This window comes from Ictalurus furcatus, chromosome 1 (assembly GCF_023375685.1).
Source record: "Ictalurus furcatus strain D&B chromosome 1, Billie_1.0, whole genome shotgun sequence".
NCBI classification, from domain to species: domain Eukaryota; kingdom Metazoa; phylum Chordata; class Actinopteri; order Siluriformes; family Ictaluridae; genus Ictalurus; species Ictalurus furcatus.
Window position 1 is genome coordinate 4,324,336 of NC_071255.1, and position 17,566 is coordinate 4,341,901.

General features: G+C 36.4%; 3 protein-coding genes across 3 annotated transcripts; all 3 read left to right on the plus strand.

The window, feature by feature from the left end:
• The first annotated feature begins 726 nt into the window (after nucleotides 1–726).
• On the plus strand, nucleotides 727–4,102 carry LOC128605473 (C-C chemokine receptor type 4-like). The gene is made up of 2 exons (XM_053620921.1): nucleotides 727–1,189; nucleotides 1,525–4,102. The coding sequence occupies exons 1-2, from the start codon at nucleotides 1,162–1,164 to the stop codon at nucleotides 2,571–2,573; spliced, it is 1,077 nt and encodes a 358-aa protein (XP_053476896.1). The 5' UTR covers nucleotides 727–1,161; the 3' UTR covers nucleotides 2,574–4,102.
• A 3,489-nt stretch (nucleotides 4,103–7,591) lies between these two features.
• Nucleotides 7,592–10,727, plus strand: LOC128605456 (C-C chemokine receptor type 4-like). The gene is made up of 2 exons (XM_053620895.1): nucleotides 7,592–7,701; nucleotides 8,037–10,727. The coding sequence occupies exons 1-2, from the start codon at nucleotides 7,674–7,676 to the stop codon at nucleotides 9,083–9,085; spliced, it is 1,077 nt and encodes a 358-aa protein (XP_053476870.1). The 5' UTR covers nucleotides 7,592–7,673; the 3' UTR covers nucleotides 9,086–10,727.
• A 3,494-nt stretch (nucleotides 10,728–14,221) lies between these two features.
• Nucleotides 14,222–17,385, plus strand: LOC128605462 (C-C chemokine receptor type 4-like). The gene is made up of 2 exons (XM_053620909.1): nucleotides 14,222–14,328; nucleotides 14,664–17,385. Exons 1-2 carry the CDS (start codon nucleotides 14,301–14,303, stop codon nucleotides 15,710–15,712), a joined length of 1,077 nt encoding a protein of 358 aa, XP_053476884.1. The 5' UTR covers nucleotides 14,222–14,300; the 3' UTR covers nucleotides 15,713–17,385.
• The last annotated feature ends 181 nt before the right edge of the window (nucleotides 17,386–17,566 follow it).

The following is a 17,566-nucleotide window of genomic DNA, read 5'->3' on the forward strand; positions in this document are numbered from 1 at the left end:
ATTATTATTATTAATGCAGTGACCTTTTCACATATAAATAACAGAGGCCTTTTTTTGGCACTCAGATTTAACTTCACACTATTGATTTCATGAGTAAGGGAACAGAGAAAGGGAACAGACAGTTTTTTTTTTATTATTGGCAAGAAAAGACAAGTAGGTTGAGGAATAGTTCAGAGAGTACATATGACTTTTTCAAGGCATTCATGGCTCTATTCATTTTTGGTTATTAACTGCATATTTTTTGTTCAATAAATAAGATCCATTTTAATTAAGTTGGCTAAATTTGGTTCACTGAAGCACGCATCTGCATTACATGAACTAGTTAATCTGGGCAAACAGATAAAAACCTGACCCCCCCATAAAGTCAATGTATAATCCACACACTGATTATATACTTATATTCTGAAATCTATTGAAATGTTATGGTCTTTAATCTCTAGTGAGCTGAATGTTTTTATCTTCACGAACAGCCAGAGGGCTAAAAAAAAAAAAAAAAAAAACCCAAAAAATATTTACTATTTTTCAAATATGGTATTATCACTATACATTAAAGTCTTAAGTGTTTTCTTTTGCAAGCTTCAGTTTATCACCTAATTTGTTATTTTTTTTCTATTTCTATTTCCTTTTTGTTTATTTTGTTTCATGCCAGTTCATAAATGTAACAACAGGTGGCACTGCAGCACAATACTAAAGATTTCAACTGAAAATAAGTAAGAAAATATTGAAAAATATTGAAAACAAAGAAAACTGAAAAAGAACTACAAGAAATGTTCTATAGGCTCAATTCCATTTTTACCACAACCACAAAGAAAAAGAAGGAAAGAAACTTTGGAAAATTATAAGCATTCGGCAGTTTTTTTGCAATGCAAAACAAACCTGTGTCATAAAACTAATCTTGCACTGTATGGTATTTTGTACTGTGACCCTTGAAACGTTAGATTTTTCCAATTTCAATTCAATTTTATTCGTATAGCACTTTTAACAATGGACATTGCCAAAAAGCAGCTTGCTGTATATGGATGCAAACAAGATTATATTTCTCAAATACATGGTGTTACAAGGTAAGTAGGACAAAGCCCCACTCCAGGAAATTGCAGCTCCGCCTACTCATATAGCAGCTTCCACAGTTTGGTTTCACAGTCAGTCTGAGACTGAGGAGACATGGCCACGATGTACTCCAACCTGACAAGTAGGTGGAACTTTCATTTTGCATCATTGTTAAGTCTGGCAACTACTTAGCTACTACTTTCACACTGTCTAGACTCTAGAGCAAATGATTGAAAACAGACATTATTTATAGCTCTCAATAGATGGCGATCCAGCAGAGTACCAAAATAAATTTCTGATGTTAAAACAAAGGCAAATAATTCAGATGATTAAAAAAAGGGGCATAGTAACAGTAGCATCAGAAAAAAATGTGTTAGCCTTTTATAATGTATTATTATTTATTATTATTGACCTTTTCATTTATTATTGCATTGTACTTTTCTGTGATAATGAGACCATTGTTTGTTTCATATATAGCTGAGGACTACTCTGAATATTACGATCAAATATTAGATGAAAACACACAGCTCTGCAGCAACACCAATGTAAGTGCTTTTAGCCAAGTCTTCATACCTGTCCTCTACAGCATTGTCTTCATCCTGGGATTCATTGGAAATGGCCTGGTGTTGTGTATCTTGATCAAATATCGCCAAAGATCAAATGTGACAGATGTGTGCCTCTTCAACCTGGCCCTTTCAGACCTCCTCTTCCTTATCTCATTGCCTTTCTGGGGCCATTACGCCGCCATCTCTGAGTGGACCTTCGGGGGCTTCATGTGTCATGCAGTGACAGCGCTCTACATGCTGGGATTCTATGGAAGTATCTTCTTCATGATCCTCATGACCTTGGACCGCTACGCTGTCATTATCCATGCCCATAACTCTCTCTTCTCCAAGCACCAGTCTGTCAGAGCTTGCATAGCTGTGGCTTCCTTTATGTGGGCACTTAGCTTGGGAGCTTCTCTGCCAACTATTATTTTCTCCCAAGTGAAGAATGAATCAAACGGGTGGATATGCAAAGAGGAATATCCAGAAGGGTCAGCATTGAAGTTTTTCTCGTACATTGAACTGAACCTTTTTGGTTTGATTATTCCTCTCTCTGTGATGGTGTTCTGCTACTCGCGCATCATCCCCGTCTTAATGGCCATAAAATCTCAGAAGAAACACAAAGCTGTCAGACTCATCCTGGTCTTGATAATTATTTTCTTCCTCTTCTGGACGCCCTACAACATCGTCATCTTCCTGAAGTTTCTGCGTCAATTAGGCTACATGAGCACCTGTCAGTGGGAACAGGACCTGCACATGGCTACTCAATGGGTGGAAACCATAGCGTTCAGTCACTGCTGCCTCAACCCCATAATCTACGCCTTTGTGGGGCAGAAATTCAGGAATTTGGTTCTCAAGATACTAAAACAGTGGTTTCCTGTTTGCTTTGGTCGGTGCACAATAATCGGCAGTGAGTTCTCAGAGAGGAAGGGCTCTATGTCGTCACGGACCTCAGTGATTTCCAGCACAAAGATTGTGTAGTCAAAAGTGCAACATCTGAAACCTGGATTAATCATTGAAAATTAAAACTGTAACCATTACTGTTAAAACATTGCATATAAATTTGTAAAAAGTTCACAATTCCATACTTTGGTTAAATCCTCCGTATTAAGTACAGATACTTTTTATTGACATGTTGTCCTTATGTTTTTTTGTTTTTTTTTACTTATTTAGTCATTGTTGTTTATGTATAGTTTTTGTGTACTTTATATGCTTAGTTTTCCATTTTTAAATGAATTGAGCATGTATTGCTTACAGCATGCAAACGGTGTTGTGAGGCAATTTTAGAGATATATTTTACTGAATGTAAATAGTGCCGTCTCACATAATATGTAATCATTTTATATCAAGCATCATTAAATCACATTAAGACTTAAGAAATCATTTCTTGTCATATATTTGTCATACTATTTGCACAGCATAATTGTGTTTCTGAAGCCCCTCTATTTTCTTGTATTTTGAATTATGATCCTAATTTGAGGTTTGATATTTCACCCCACTTACTGTATACATGAGCCTTGATGGGATTATAAAAATGTATTTGGTCGGTAAGCTGATGAACCCTTTCCTTGAGCTGTGAAAATATTATTAAGACTGGCAATGCTTGATGCCACATCCTGAATAATAGCAGAAAAAATCCCCCTCCGCCACCTCCCCATGCAGCCAAGCGCTTGTGGCATACACTATATAACATAATGTATTCAACTGTACTAGTTTATATGCCTTAAGTAAGAAATAAAACCAAACATACTATTACTGGAAAATAATCAATGATGGGGTGATGTGATGTGGCCTGATATGAAGCTGAACATGACATGAAGGTACCCAGAGCTCACATCATGGCTGATTCGGAGTCTGTCACTTGCATCTGCAAGCTGATAGTTCAAACCCCTCTGGATGCTGCCAGAACCAGGATCAAGGTGAGTTGGAAGGGTTCCACCATGGGGCATGAAGTATTGTATTTACCTTCAGCTCCAAAACCAGTTATTGTGGCTGAGCCATGTCTGATGTCAATGACTCCATCTGCTCAGAGAGAGCCTCAAGGCAATTTCTGGGCTTTTTCCTCCAGCACAACGTCTGAGAATTTGCGTGTTAGAGGCTTTCCTGGCTGGACCAGGATTTTAGGCCTGGCCCCCAACCTTGGGTTTTAGGCCAGCTTGCCATGCCTGTTGAGTTAGCATTGGCATAGCCTTGCATTTGGCACATGAAGCATCTGAGTCAAACAAAATATATTTATTGTAATAGTTCATATACATTAAGTGAGAAATAAAACATTTTGATGGTGTGCTTTTACTGTTCCCACCCTGAAGCTGATTATTTCCCAATAACAGCACATCCTGAAGTGTTTTAGTCCTCTTATGCCACAGTGATTTGCCAACAATTTCCATTTTTATTTTCTTTAAGAAATGGCACATTTTGCATCATATCCATTTATAGTTATATTTACTGGTGTAAAGTTAAATAAGTTTTAACAGTTCAGATACACAATTAAGGACAATTAGGGTTCAAGCATTTTGTCAAATTTGGTTTTTCAAACAAAAGAAATCCATCTTTCTAAACAATTATTATTATTATTATTATTATTATTATTATTATTATTAATTTTTATTATTATTATTTTTTTTTTACAAGTATTAGGGACTATGATAAATAAATCAAAGTGCACTAATTGAGTCAATATTAGGTGCTTGGTGCAAAAAGGTGACAGTAGTTAACACTGTGTATTAGTGCATTAGTGCTAAACCACATGCATATGTTATACTGTACTTTAATACAGCTTGACATGAATCTGTTCCTAAACATGATAAACCATTGTATCACATTCACATACAAAGCACAATATCTCTGTAGCCCTACTAATGGAACCTGGCTTTGGGAAGATGGAATGTCACTTTGCCATCACACTGGTGGGAAAAGAGCCAGAGTTAGTGTGTTAGATGGAAAAGTATGGGCCAGATATAGTTGGCCTTACATCCTCACACATTAAGGGCTCCTGCAACAAATATTTTAATTTTTTTACTTTTACCAAGTTGATATCTTTCCTACTCTAGAGTTGTCATCCACCTCAGTGTGGGGATACACTCCAGTCCCCAGTTGGGGGTTTTCCCAGAGTACAAGACATTTGCCTCAGTGAGATTTTAACTCTTAGAAAGGAAAACTCTGAGTGGTGTTTGTACATGACTATTTCTTGGAGAAGTTGAAGCAGATGCTTGACTAAGTAATTGCTAATGACCCCATAGAGCTCCTGAGGAAAGACAAAACTCTAAAATGTGTGGTCAGGGACATTGAGTCTGAATAGACTATGTTCAAATCCTCAATCTTAGAGGTAGCTGAAAGAGGGTATGGCCAGAAGGCTGTCTGTACCTGTTATGGTAGTTACCCTGAGATGGGCTGGTGGACACCAGTAGTGAGGGAAGCTCTCAAGCTGAAGAAGGAGGTCTTCTGAACCTCTGGCAGGCATTTGGGTAGTGACCAAAAGTAGGTTCCTGATTGCTGGACTTATTTTACATGATCGGATGAGAAGCTTCTCGAGGAGTAGAGCCCGCAGCTCTGAATTGAGGGGTGGCATTTGAGCTGGTTTGGACACCTTACAAGAATGCTCCTAAGCAGCTAGAGCTTTAATCAAGCAAGTCCCACTCTACAGAAGCTCAGGATCGAAACACAGATCCTGGATCCTGGACCTGTGAGGTGGCAAGACTTGAATCTTGAATCTTAATTTATATACTTATATTCTGAAACCTATTGAAATGTTATACTCTCTAGTCTGTAGTGAGCTGATCCTTTACAACATCCTACTAACAGTAATTCTCAGAGTTAATTTTACCTTCAGGAATAGCCAGAGGGCTAAAAATCTATATAGCATTTTTAAACACAGGATTACTGCTATACATTAAAGACCCAGGCTTGTGGAATGTTTATGTCAGTTCAGACATGTACCAATAGGTGGCACTGCAGCACAATGCGAACGATTTCCATGAGCAATAAGTGAGAAAAGATTCAAACTAACAAAGAAGTACAAAATAAATAGATAAATAAATGCAAATAAGGAAACTTGGGGAAATTATAAGCATTCGGCAATTTGCCTGGTGTCTTTTCTTTGTTCTTGTAGCTAAACATCTTTGGATTTTTTTTTTCCTAATGCAAAACAAATCTGTTAGTGTCATAACACTAACTTTAACCTTGCACTGTATGTTACGTTGTCCTGTGATCATTGATTCTTTATATTTTATCTCACTGTATAAATATTCAGTAATATGATGAAGTGTAGCTGAAAATATAATTATATTATACACTTATTACTTGAAAACCCTGTATACCATCCATGCTACAAACATCTTTATTCTTTAAGTAAATCATTAGACTATTAGGGCTGTAGTCAGTCCTGTTTCCTTTACACACTTATTTTTAATTGCTAATTTGATAACTGAATATGCATGGCTATGATGTACCCCAACGTGACAAGTAGGTGGAATGTTTCCATTTTTCATCATTTAATTGTAATGGCTGTCAATGGTCATTACTCCAGTTAGCAAAGTGTGTCTGGAATTATATAAATACATAGCTTGTCAACTATTATGTCCATTTTTGAAAACGTAAAAAATTACAGCTTCACCCCTGACTCTTGCAGAGTGCTGGAACTGGAGACTCCTTCCAAGTCGAATGAGCACTTTAATATTAACCTGTGATTTTCCTTGCAGCCAAATCTAAACACTAAACACCTTCTGACCAATCAGATTTGAAAACTCATGTATGGAATATAAATACTCAAAATATACAGTATGTATCTGACCTGTTAAGCTCCTTGGACAATGTTGGCAAACACTTCTATGTGTTTTTTTTTTTTTATGGTTTAGCTTCAAATTGGCCTACATGTACATAATTATAATCAAATCAGATGTTTGTATCATTTTGTTGGGTCAAAAGATGAAGTGACAAGAAAGCCAGACAAACCAGGCTACACCTTTATTCACATGTAAAGTGTTTTTAGTGTCTAGAAAAGCGCCATATAACTGTAAGGAATTATTATTATTATTATTATTATTATTATTATTATTATTATTATTATTATTATTATTAATGCAGTGACCTTTTCACATATAAATAACAGAGGCCTTTTTTTGGCACTCAGATTTAACTTCACACTATTGATTTCATGAGTAAGGGAACAGAGAAAGGGAACAGACAGTTTTTTTTTATTATTGGCAAGAAAAGACAAGTAGGTTGAGGAATAGTTCAGAGAGTACATACGACTTTTTTAAGGCATTCATGGCTCTATTCATTTTTGGTTATTAACTGCATATTTTTTGTTTAATAAATAAGATCCATTTTAATTAAGTTGGCTAAATTTGGTTCACTGAAGCACGCATCTGCATTACATGAACTAGTTAATCTGGGCAAACAGATAAAAACTATTTAAAAAAAAAAAAAAACTATTTACTATTTTTCAAATATGGTATTATTACTATACATTAAAGACTTAAGTGTTTTCTTTTGCAAGCTTCAATTTATCACCTAATTGTTTTTTTTTCTTTTCTATTTCTATTTCCTTTTTGTTTATTTTGTTCCATGCCAGTTCATAAATGTAACAACAGGTGGCACTGCAGCACAATACTAAAGATTTCAACTGAAAGTAAGTAAGAAAATATTGAAATCAAAGAAAACTGAAAAAGAACTACAAGAAATGTTCTATAGGCTCAATTCCATTTTTACCACAACCACAAAGAAAAAGAAGGAAAGAAACTTTGGAAAATTATAAGCATTCGGCAGTTTTTTTGCAATGCAAAACAAATCTGTGTCATAAAACTACTCTGCACTGTATGGTATTTTGTACTGTGACCCTTGAAACATTAGATTTTTCCAATTTCAATTCAATTTTATTCGTATAGCAGTTTTAACAATGGACATTGCCAAAAAGCAGCTTGCTGTATATGGATGTAAACAAAATTATATTTCTCAAATACATGGTGTTACAATAACTTTTCTGTCAGTAGGATAAAGCCCCACCCCAAGAAATTGCAGCTCCGCCTACTCATATAGCAGCTTCCACAGTTGTTTTCGCAGTCAGTCTGGAACTGAGGAGACATGGCCACGATGTACTCCAACCTGACAAGTAGGTGGAACTTTCATTTTGCATCATTGTTAAGTCTGGCAACTACTTAGCTACTACTTTCACACTGTCTAGACTCTAGAGCAAATGATTGAAAACAGACATTATTTATAGCTCTCAATAGATGGCGATCCAGCAGAGTACCAAAATAAATTTCTGATGTTAAAACAAAGGCAAATAATTCAGATGATTAAAAAAAAGGGCATAGTAACAGTAGCATCAGAAAAAAATGTGTTAGCCTTTTATAATGTATTATTATTTATTATTATTAACCTTTTCATTTATTATTGCATTGTACTTTTCTGTGATAATGAGACCATTGTTTGTTTCATATATAGCTGAGGACTACTCTGAATATTACAATCAAATATTAGATGAAAACACACAGCTCTGCAGCAACACCAATGTAAGTGCTTTTAGCCAAGTCTTCATACCTGTCCTCTACAGCATTGTCTTCATCCTGGGATTCATTGGAAATGGCCTGGTGTTGTGTATCTTGATCAAATATCACCAAAGGTCAAATGTGACAGATGTGTGCCTCTTCAACCTGGCCCTTTCAGACCTTCTTTTCCTGATCTCATTGCCTTTCTGGGCTCACTATGCCGCCATCTCTGAGTGGACCTTTGGGGGCTTCATGTGCCATGCAGTGACAGCGCTCTACATGCTGGGATTCTATGGAAGTATCTTCTTCATGATCCTCATGACCTTGGACCGCTACGCTGTCATTATCCATGCCCATAACTCTCTCTTCTCCAAGCACCGGTCTGTCAGAGCTAGCATAGCTGTGGCTTCCTTTATGTGGGCACTTAGCTTGGGAGCTTCTCTGCCAACTATTATTTTCTCCCAAGTGAAGAATGAATCAAACGGGTGGATATGCAAAGAGGAATATCCAGAAGGGTCAGCATTGAAGTTTTTCTCGTACATTGAACCGAACCTTTTTGGTTTGATTGTTCCTCTCTCTGTGATGGTGTTCTGCTACTCGCGCATCATCCCCGTCTTAATGGCCATAAAATCTCAGAAGAAACACAAAGCTGTCAGACTCATCCTGGTCTTGATAATTATTTTCTTCCTCTTCTGGACGCCCTACAACATCGTCATCTTCCTGAAGTTTCTGCGTCAATTAGGCTACATGAGCACCTGTCAGTGGGAACAGGACCTGCACATGGCTACTCAATGGGTGGAAACCATAGCGTTCAGTCACTGCTGCCTCAACCCCATAATCTACGCCTTTGTGGGGCAGAAATTCAGGAATTTGGTTCTCAAGATACTAAAACAGTGGTTTCCTGTTTACTTTGGTCGGTGCACAACAATCGGCAGTGAGTTCTCAGAGAGGAAGGGCTCTATGTCGTCACGGACCTCAGTGATTTCCAGCACAAAGATTGTGTAGCCAAAAGTGCAACATCTGAAACCTGGGTTAATCATTGAAAATTAAAACTGTAACCCCTACCGTTAAAACATTGCATATAAATTTGTAAAAAGTTCACGATTCTATTTGTGTAGCCAAAAGTGCAACATCTGAAACCTGGGTTAATCATTGAAAATTAAAACTGTAACCCTTACTGTTAAAACATTGCATATAAATTTGTAAAAAGTTCACAATTCCATACTTTGGTTAAATCCTCCGTATTAAGTACAGATACTTTTTATTGACATGTTGTCCTTATGTTTTTTTGTTTTTTTTTACTTATTTAGTCATTGTTGTTTATGTATAGTTTTTGTGTACTTTATATGCTTAGTTTTCCATTTTTAAATGAATTGAGCATGTATTGCTTACAGCATGCAAACGGTGTTGTGAGGCAATTTTAGAGATATATTTTACTGAATGTAAATAGTGCCGTCTCACATAATATGTAATCATTTTATATCAAGCATCATTAAATCACATTAAGACTTAAGAAATCATTTCTTGTCATATATTTGTCATACTATTTGCACAGCATAATTGTGTTTCTGAAGCCCCTCTATTTTCTTGTATTTTGAATTATGATCCTAATTTGAGGTTTGATATTTCACCCCACTTACTGTATACATGAGCCTTGATGGGATTATAAAAATGTATTTGGTCGGTAAGCTGATGAACCCTTTCCTTGAGCTGTGAAAATATTATTAAGACTGGCAATGCTTGATGCCACATCCTGAATAATAGCAGAAAAAATCCCCCTCCGCCACCTCCCCATGCAGCCAAGCGCTTGTGGCATACACTATATAACATAATGTATTCAACTGTACTAGTTTATATGCCTTAAGTAAGAAATAAAACCAAACATACTATTACTGGAAAATAATCAATGATGGGGTGATGTGATGTGGCCTGATATGAAGCTGAACATGACATGAAGGTACCCAGAGCTCACATCATGGCTGATTCGGAGTCTGTCACTTGCATCTGCAAGCTGATAGTTCAAACCCCTCTGGATGCTGCCAGAACCAGGATCAAGGTGAGTTGGAAGGGTTCCACCATGGGGCATGAAGTATTGTATTTACCTTCAGCTCCAAAACCAGTTATTGTGGCTGAGCCATGTCTGATGTCAATGACTCCATCTGCTCAGAGAGAGCCTCAAGGCAATTTCTGGGCTTTTTCCTCCAGCACAACGTCTGAGAGTTTGCGTGTAAGAGGCTTTCCTGGCTGGACCAGGATTTTAGGCCTGGCCCCCAACCTTGGGTTTTAGGCCAGCTTGCCATGCCTGTTGAGTTAGCATTGGCATAGCCTTGCATTTGGCACATGAAGCATCTGAGTCAAACAAAATATATTTATTGTAATAGTTCATATACATTAAGTGAGAAATAAAACATTTTGATGGTGTGCTTTTACTGTTCCCACCCTGAAGCTGATTATTTCCCAATAACAGCACATCCTGAAGTGTTTTAGTCCTCTTATGCCACAGTGATTTGCCAACAATTTCCATTTTTATTTTCTTTAAGAAATGGCACATTTTGCATCATATCCATTTATAGTTATATTTACTGGTGTAAAGTTAAATAAGTTTTAACAGTTCAGATACACAATTAAGGACAATTAGGGTTCAAGCATTTTGTCAAATTTGGTTTTTCAAACAAAAGAAATCCATCTTTCTAAACAATTATTATTATTATTATTATTATTATTATTATTATTTATTTATTTTTATTATTATTTTTTTTTTTTACAAGTATTAGGGACTATGATAAATAAATCAAAGTGCACTAACTGAGTCAATATTAGGTGCTTGGTGCAAAAAGGTGACAGTAGTTAACACTGTGTATTAGTGCATTAGTGCTAAACCACATGCATATGTTATACTGTACTTTAATACAGCTTGACATGAATCTGTTCCTTAACATGATAAACCACTGTATCACATTCACATACAAAGCACAATATCTCTGTAGCCCTACTAATGGAACCTGGCTTTGGGAAGATGGAATGTCACTTTGCCATCACACTGGTGGGAAAAGAGCCAGAGTTAGTGTGTTAGATGGAAAAGTATGGGCCAGATATAGTTGGCCTTACATCCTCACACATTAAGGGCTCCTGCAACAAATATTTTAATTTTTTTACTGTTACCAAGTTGATATCTTTCCTACTCTAGAGTTGTCATCCACCTCAGTGTGGGGATACACTCCAGTCCCCAGTTGGGGGTTTTCCCAGAGTACAAGACATTTGCCTCAGTGAGATTTTAACTCTTAGAAAGGAAAACTCTGAGTGGTGTTTGTACATGACTATTTCTTGGAGAAGTTGAAGCAGATGCTTGACTAAGTAATTGCTAATGACTCCATAGAGCTCCTGAGGAAAGACAAAACTCTAAAATGTGTGGTCAGGGACATTGAGTCTGAATAGACTATGTTCAAATCCTCAATCTTAGAGGTAGCTGAAAGAGGGTATGGCCAGAAGGCTGTCTGTTCCTGTTATGGTAGTTACCCTGAGATGGGCTGGTGGACACCAGTAGTGAGGGAAGCTCTCAAGCTGAAGAAGGAGGTCTTCTGAACCTCTGGCAGGCATTTGGGTAGTGACCAAAAGTAGGTTCCTGATTGCTGGACTTATTTTACATGATCGGATGAGAAGCTTCTCGAGGAGTAGAGCCCGCTGCTCTGAATTGAGGGGTGGCATTTGAGCTGGTTTGGACACCTTACAAGAATGCTCCTAAGCAGCTAGAGCTTTAATCAAGCAAGTCCCACTCTACAGAAGCTCAGGATCGAAACACAGATCCTGGATCCTGGACCTGTGAGGTGGCAAGACTTGAATCTTGAATCTTAATTTATATACTTATATTCTGAAACCTATTGAAATGTTATACTCTCTAGTCTGTAGTGAGCTGATCCTTTACAACATCCTACTAACAGTAATTCTCAGAGTTAATTTTACCTTCAGGAACAGCCAGAGGGCTAAAAATCTATGTAGCATTTTTAAACACAGGATTACTGCTATACATTAAAGACCCAGGCTTGTGGAATGTTTATGTCAGTTCAGACATGTACCAATAGGTGACACTGCAGCACAATGTGAATGATTTCCTTGAGCAATAAGTGAGAAAAGATTCAAACTAACAAAGAAGTACAAAATAAATAGATAAATAAATGCAAATAAGGAAACTTGGGGAAATTATAAGCATTCGGCAATTTGCCTGGTGTCTTTTCTTTGTTCTTGTAGCTAAACATCTTTGGATTTTTTTTTTCCTAATGCAAAACAAATCTGTTAGTGTCATAACACTAACTTTAACCTTGCACTGTATGTTACGTTGTCCTGTGATCATTGATTCTTTATATTTTATCTCACTGTATAAATATTCAGTAATATGATGAAGTGTAGCTGAAAATATAATTATATTATACACTTATTACTTGAAAACCCTGTATACCATCCATGCTACAAACATCTTTATTCTTTAAGTAAATCATTAGACTATTAGGGCTGTAGTCAGTCCTGTTTCCTTTACACACTTATTTTTAATTGCTAATTTGATAACTGAATATGCATGGCTATGATGTACCCCAACGTGACAAGTAGGTGGAATGTTTCCATTTTTCATCATTTAATTGTAATGGCTGTCAATGGTCATTACTCCAGTTATCAAAGTGTGTCTGGAATTATATAAATACATAGCTTGTCAACTATTATGTCCATTTTTGAAAACGTAAAAAATTACAGCTTCACCCCTGACTCTTGCAGAGTGCTGGAACTGGAGACTCCTTCCAAGTCGAATGAGCACTTTAATATTAACCTGTGATTTTCCTTGCAGCCAAATCTAAACACTAAACACCTTCTGACCAATCAGATTTGAAAACTCATGTATGGAATATAAATACTCAAAATATACAGTATGTATCTGACCTGTTAAGCTCCTTGGACAATGTTGGCAAACACTTCTATGTGTTTTTTTTTTTTTTATGGTTTAGCTTCAAATTGGCCTACATGTACATAATTATAATCAAATCAGATGTTTGTATCATTTTGTTGGGTCAAAAGATGAAGTGACAAGAAAGCCAGACAAACCAGGCTACACCTTTATTCACATGTAAAGTGTTTTTAGTGTCTAGAAAAGCGCCATATAACTGTAAGGAATTATTATTATTATTATTATTATTATTATTATTATTATTATTATTATTATTATTATTAATGCAGTGACCTTTTCACATATAAATAACAGAGGCCTTTTTTTGGCACTCAGATTTAACTTCACACTATTGATTTCATGAGTAAGGGAACAGAGAAAGGGAACAGACAGTTTTTTTTTATTATTGGCAAGAAAAGACAAGTAGGTTGAGGAATAGTTCAGAGAGTACATACGACTTTTTTAAGGCATTCATGGCTCTATTCATTTTTGGTTATTAACTGCATATTTTTTGTTTAATAAATAAGATCCATTTTAATTAAGTTGGCTAAATTTGGTTCACTGAAGCACGCATCTGCATTACATGAACTAGTTAATCTGGGCAAACAGATAAAAACTATTTAAAAAAAAAAAAAAACTATTTACTATTTTTCAAATATGGTATTATTACTATACATTAAAGACTTAAGTGTTTTCTTTTGCAAGCTTCAATTTATCACCTAATTGTTTTTTTTTCTTTTCTATTTCTATTTCCTTTTTGTTTATTTTGTTCCATGCCAGTTCATAAATGTAACAACAGGTGGCACTGCAGCACAATACTAAAGATTTCAACTGAAAATAAGTAAGAAAATATTGAAATCAAAGAAAACTGAAAAAGAACTACAAGAAATGTTCTATAGGCTCAATTCCATTTTTACCACAACCACAAAGAAAAAGAAGGAAAGAAACTTTGGAAAATTATAAGCATTCGGCAGTTTTTTTGCAATGCAAAACAAATCTGTGTCATAAAACTACTCTTGCACTGTATGGTATTTTGTACTGTGACCCTTGAAACATTAGATTTTTCCAATTTCAATTCAATTTTATTCGTATAGCACTTTTAACAATGGACATTGCCAAAAAGCAGCTTGCTGTATATGGATGTAAACAAAATTATATTTCTCAAATATATGGTGTTACAATAACTTTTCTGTCAGTAGGATAAAGCCCCACCCCAAGAAATTGCAGCTCCGCCTACTCATATAGCAGCTTCCACAGTTGTTTTCGCAGTCAGTCTGGAACTGAGGAGACATGGCCACGATGTACTCCAACCTGACAAGTAGGTGGAACTTTCATTTTGCATCATTGTTAAGTCTGGCAACTACTTAGCTACTACTTTCACACTGTCTAGACTCTAGAGCAAATGATTGAAAACAGACATTATTTATAGCTCTCAATAGATGGCGATCCAGCAGAGTACCAAAATAAATTTCTGATGTTAAAACAAAGGCAAATAATTCAGATGATTAAAAAAAAGGGCATAGTAACAGTAGCATCAGAAAAAAATGTGTTAGCCTTTTATAATGTATTATTATTTATTATTATTAACCTTTTCATTTATTATTGCATTGTACTTTTCTGTGATAATGAGACCATTGTTTGTTTCATATATAGCTGAGGACTACTCTGAATATTACAATCAAATATTAGATGAAAACACACAGCTCTGCAGCAACACCAATGTAAGTGCTTTTAGCCAAGTCTTCATACCTGTCCTCTACAGCATTGTCTTCATCCTGGGATTCATTGGAAATGGCCTGGTGTTGTGTATCTTGATCAAATATCACCAAAGGTCAAATGTGACAGATGTGTGCCTCTTCAACCTGGCCCTTTCAGACCTTCTTTTCCTGATCTCATTGCCTTTCTGGGCTCACTATGCCGCCATCTCTGAGTGGACCTTTGGGGGCTTCATGTGCCATGCAGTGACAGCGCTCTACATGCTGGGATTCTATGGAAGTATCTTCTTCATGATCCTCATGACCTTGGACCGCTACGCTGTCATTATCCATGCCCATAACTCTCTCTTCTCCAAGCACCGGTCTGTCAGAGCTAGCATAGCTGTGGCTTCCTTTATGTGGGCACTTAGCTTGGGAGCTTCTCTGCCAACTATTATTTTCTCCCAAGTGAAGAATGAATCAAACGGGTGGATATGCAAAGAGGAATATCCAGAAGGGTCAGCATTGAAGTTTTTCTCGTACATTGAACCGAACCTTTTTGGTTTGATTGTTCCTCTCTCTGTGATGGTGTTCTGCTACTCGCGCATCATCCCCGTCTTAATGGCCATAAAATCTCAGAAGAAACACAAAGCTGTCAGACTCATCCTGGTCTTGATAATTATTTTCTTCCTCTTCTGGACGCCCTACAACATCGTCATCTTCCTGAAGTTTCTGCGTCAATTAGGCTACATGAGCACCTGTCAGTGGGAACAGGACCTGCACATGGCTACTCAATGGGTGGAAACCATAGCGTTCAGTCACTGCTGCCTCAACCCCATAATCTACGCCTTTGTGGGGCAGAAATTCAGGAATTTGGTTCTCAAGATACTAAAACAGTGGTTTCCTGTTTACTTTGGTCGGTGCACAACAATCGGCAGTGAGTTCTCAGAGAGGAAGGGCTCTATGTCGTCACGGACCTCAGTGATTTCCAGCACAAAGATTGTGTAGCCAAAAGTGCAACATCTGAAACCTGGGTTAATCATTGAAAATTAAAACTGTAACCCCTACCGTTAAAACATTGCATATAAATTTGTAAAAAGTTCACGATTCTATTTGTGTAGCCAAAAGTGCAACATCTGAAACCTGGGTTAATCATTGAAAATTAAAACTGTAACCCTTACTGTTAAAACATTGCATATAAATTTGTAAAAAGTTCACAATTCCATACTTTGGTTAAATCCTCCGTATTAAGTACAGATACTTTTTATTGACATGTTGTCCTTATGTTTTTTTGTTTTTTTTTACTTATTTAGTCATTGTTGTTTATGTATAGTTTTTGTGTACTTTATATGCTTAGTTTTCCATTTTTAAATGAATTGAGCATGTATTGCTTACAGCATGCAAACGGTGTTGTGAGGCAATTTTAGAGATATATTTTACTGAATGTAAATAGTGCCGTCTCACATAATATGTAATCATTTTATATCAAGCATCATTAAATCACATTAAGACTTAAGAAATCATTTCTTGTCATATATTTGTCATACTATTTGCACAGCATAATTGTGTTTCTGAAGCCCCTCTATTTTCTTGTATTTTGAATTATGATCCTAATTTGAGGTTTGATATTTCACCCCACTTACTGTATACATGAGCCTTGATGGGATTATAAAAATGTATTTGGTCGGTAAGCTGATGAACCCTTTCCTTGAGCTGTGAAAATATTATTAAGACTGGCAATGCTTGATGCCACATCCTGAATAATAGCAGAAAAAATCCCCCTCCGCCACCTCCCCATGCAGCCAAGCGCTTGTGGCATACACTATATAACATAATGTATTCAACTGTACTAGTTTATATGCCTTAAGTAAGAAATAAAACCAAACATACTATTACTGGAAAATAATCAATGATGGGGTGATGTGATGTGGCCTGATATGAAGCTGAACATGACATGAAGGTACCCAGAGCTCACATCATGGCTGATTCGGAGTCTGTCACTTGCATCTGCAAGCTGATAGTTCAAACCCCTCTGGATGCTGCCAGAACCAGGATCAAGGTGAGTTGGAAGGGTTCCACCATGGGGCATGAAGTATTGTATTTACCTTCAGCTCCAAAACCAGTTATTGTGGCTGAGCCATGTCTGATGTCAATGACTCCATCTGCTCAGAGAGAGCCTCAAGGCAATTTCTGGGCTTTTTCCTCCAGCACAACGTCTGAGAATTTGCGTGTTAGAGGCTTTCCTGGCTGGACCAGGATTTTAGGCCTGGCCCCCAACCTTGGGTTTTAGGCCAGCTTGCCATGCCTGTTGAGTTAGCATTGGCATAGCCTTGCATTTGGCACATGAAGCATCTGAGTCAAACAAAATATATTTATTGTAATAGTTCATATACATTAAGTGAGAAATAAAACATTTTGATGGTGTGCTTTTACTGTTCCCACCCTGAAGCTGATTATTTCCCAATAACAGCACATCCTGAAGTGTTTTAGTCCTCTTATGCCACAGTGATTTGCCAACAATTTCCATTTTTATTTTCTTTAAGAAATGGCACATTTTGCATCATATCCATTTATAGTTATATTTACTGGTGTAAAGTTAAATAAGTTTTAACAGTTCAGATACACAATTAAGGACAATTAGGGTTCAAGCATTTTGTCAAATTTGGTTTTTCAAACAAAAGAAATCCATCTTTCTAAACAATTATTATTATTATTATTATTATTATTATTATTATTATTATTTATTTATTTATTTATTTTTATTATTATTATTTTTTTTTTACAAGTATTAGGGACTATGATAAATAAATCAAAGTGCACTAACTGAGTCAATATTAGGTGCTTGGTGCAAAAAGGTGACAG

Coding starts and splice junctions, on each gene's coding strand:
- LOC128605473 (XM_053620921.1), top strand. CDS start 1,162: ATGGCCACGATGTACTCCAACCTGACAA. Junction 1,190..1,524: donor GATGTACTCCAACCTGACAA/GTAGGTGGAACT, acceptor TTTCATATATAG/CTGAGGACTACTCTGAATAT.
- LOC128605456 (XM_053620895.1), top strand. CDS start 7,674: ATGGCCACGATGTACTCCAACCTGACAA. Junction 7,702..8,036: donor GATGTACTCCAACCTGACAA/GTAGGTGGAACT, acceptor TTTCATATATAG/CTGAGGACTACTCTGAATAT.
- LOC128605462 (XM_053620909.1), top strand. CDS start 14,301: ATGGCCACGATGTACTCCAACCTGACAA. Junction 14,329..14,663: donor GATGTACTCCAACCTGACAA/GTAGGTGGAACT, acceptor TTTCATATATAG/CTGAGGACTACTCTGAATAT.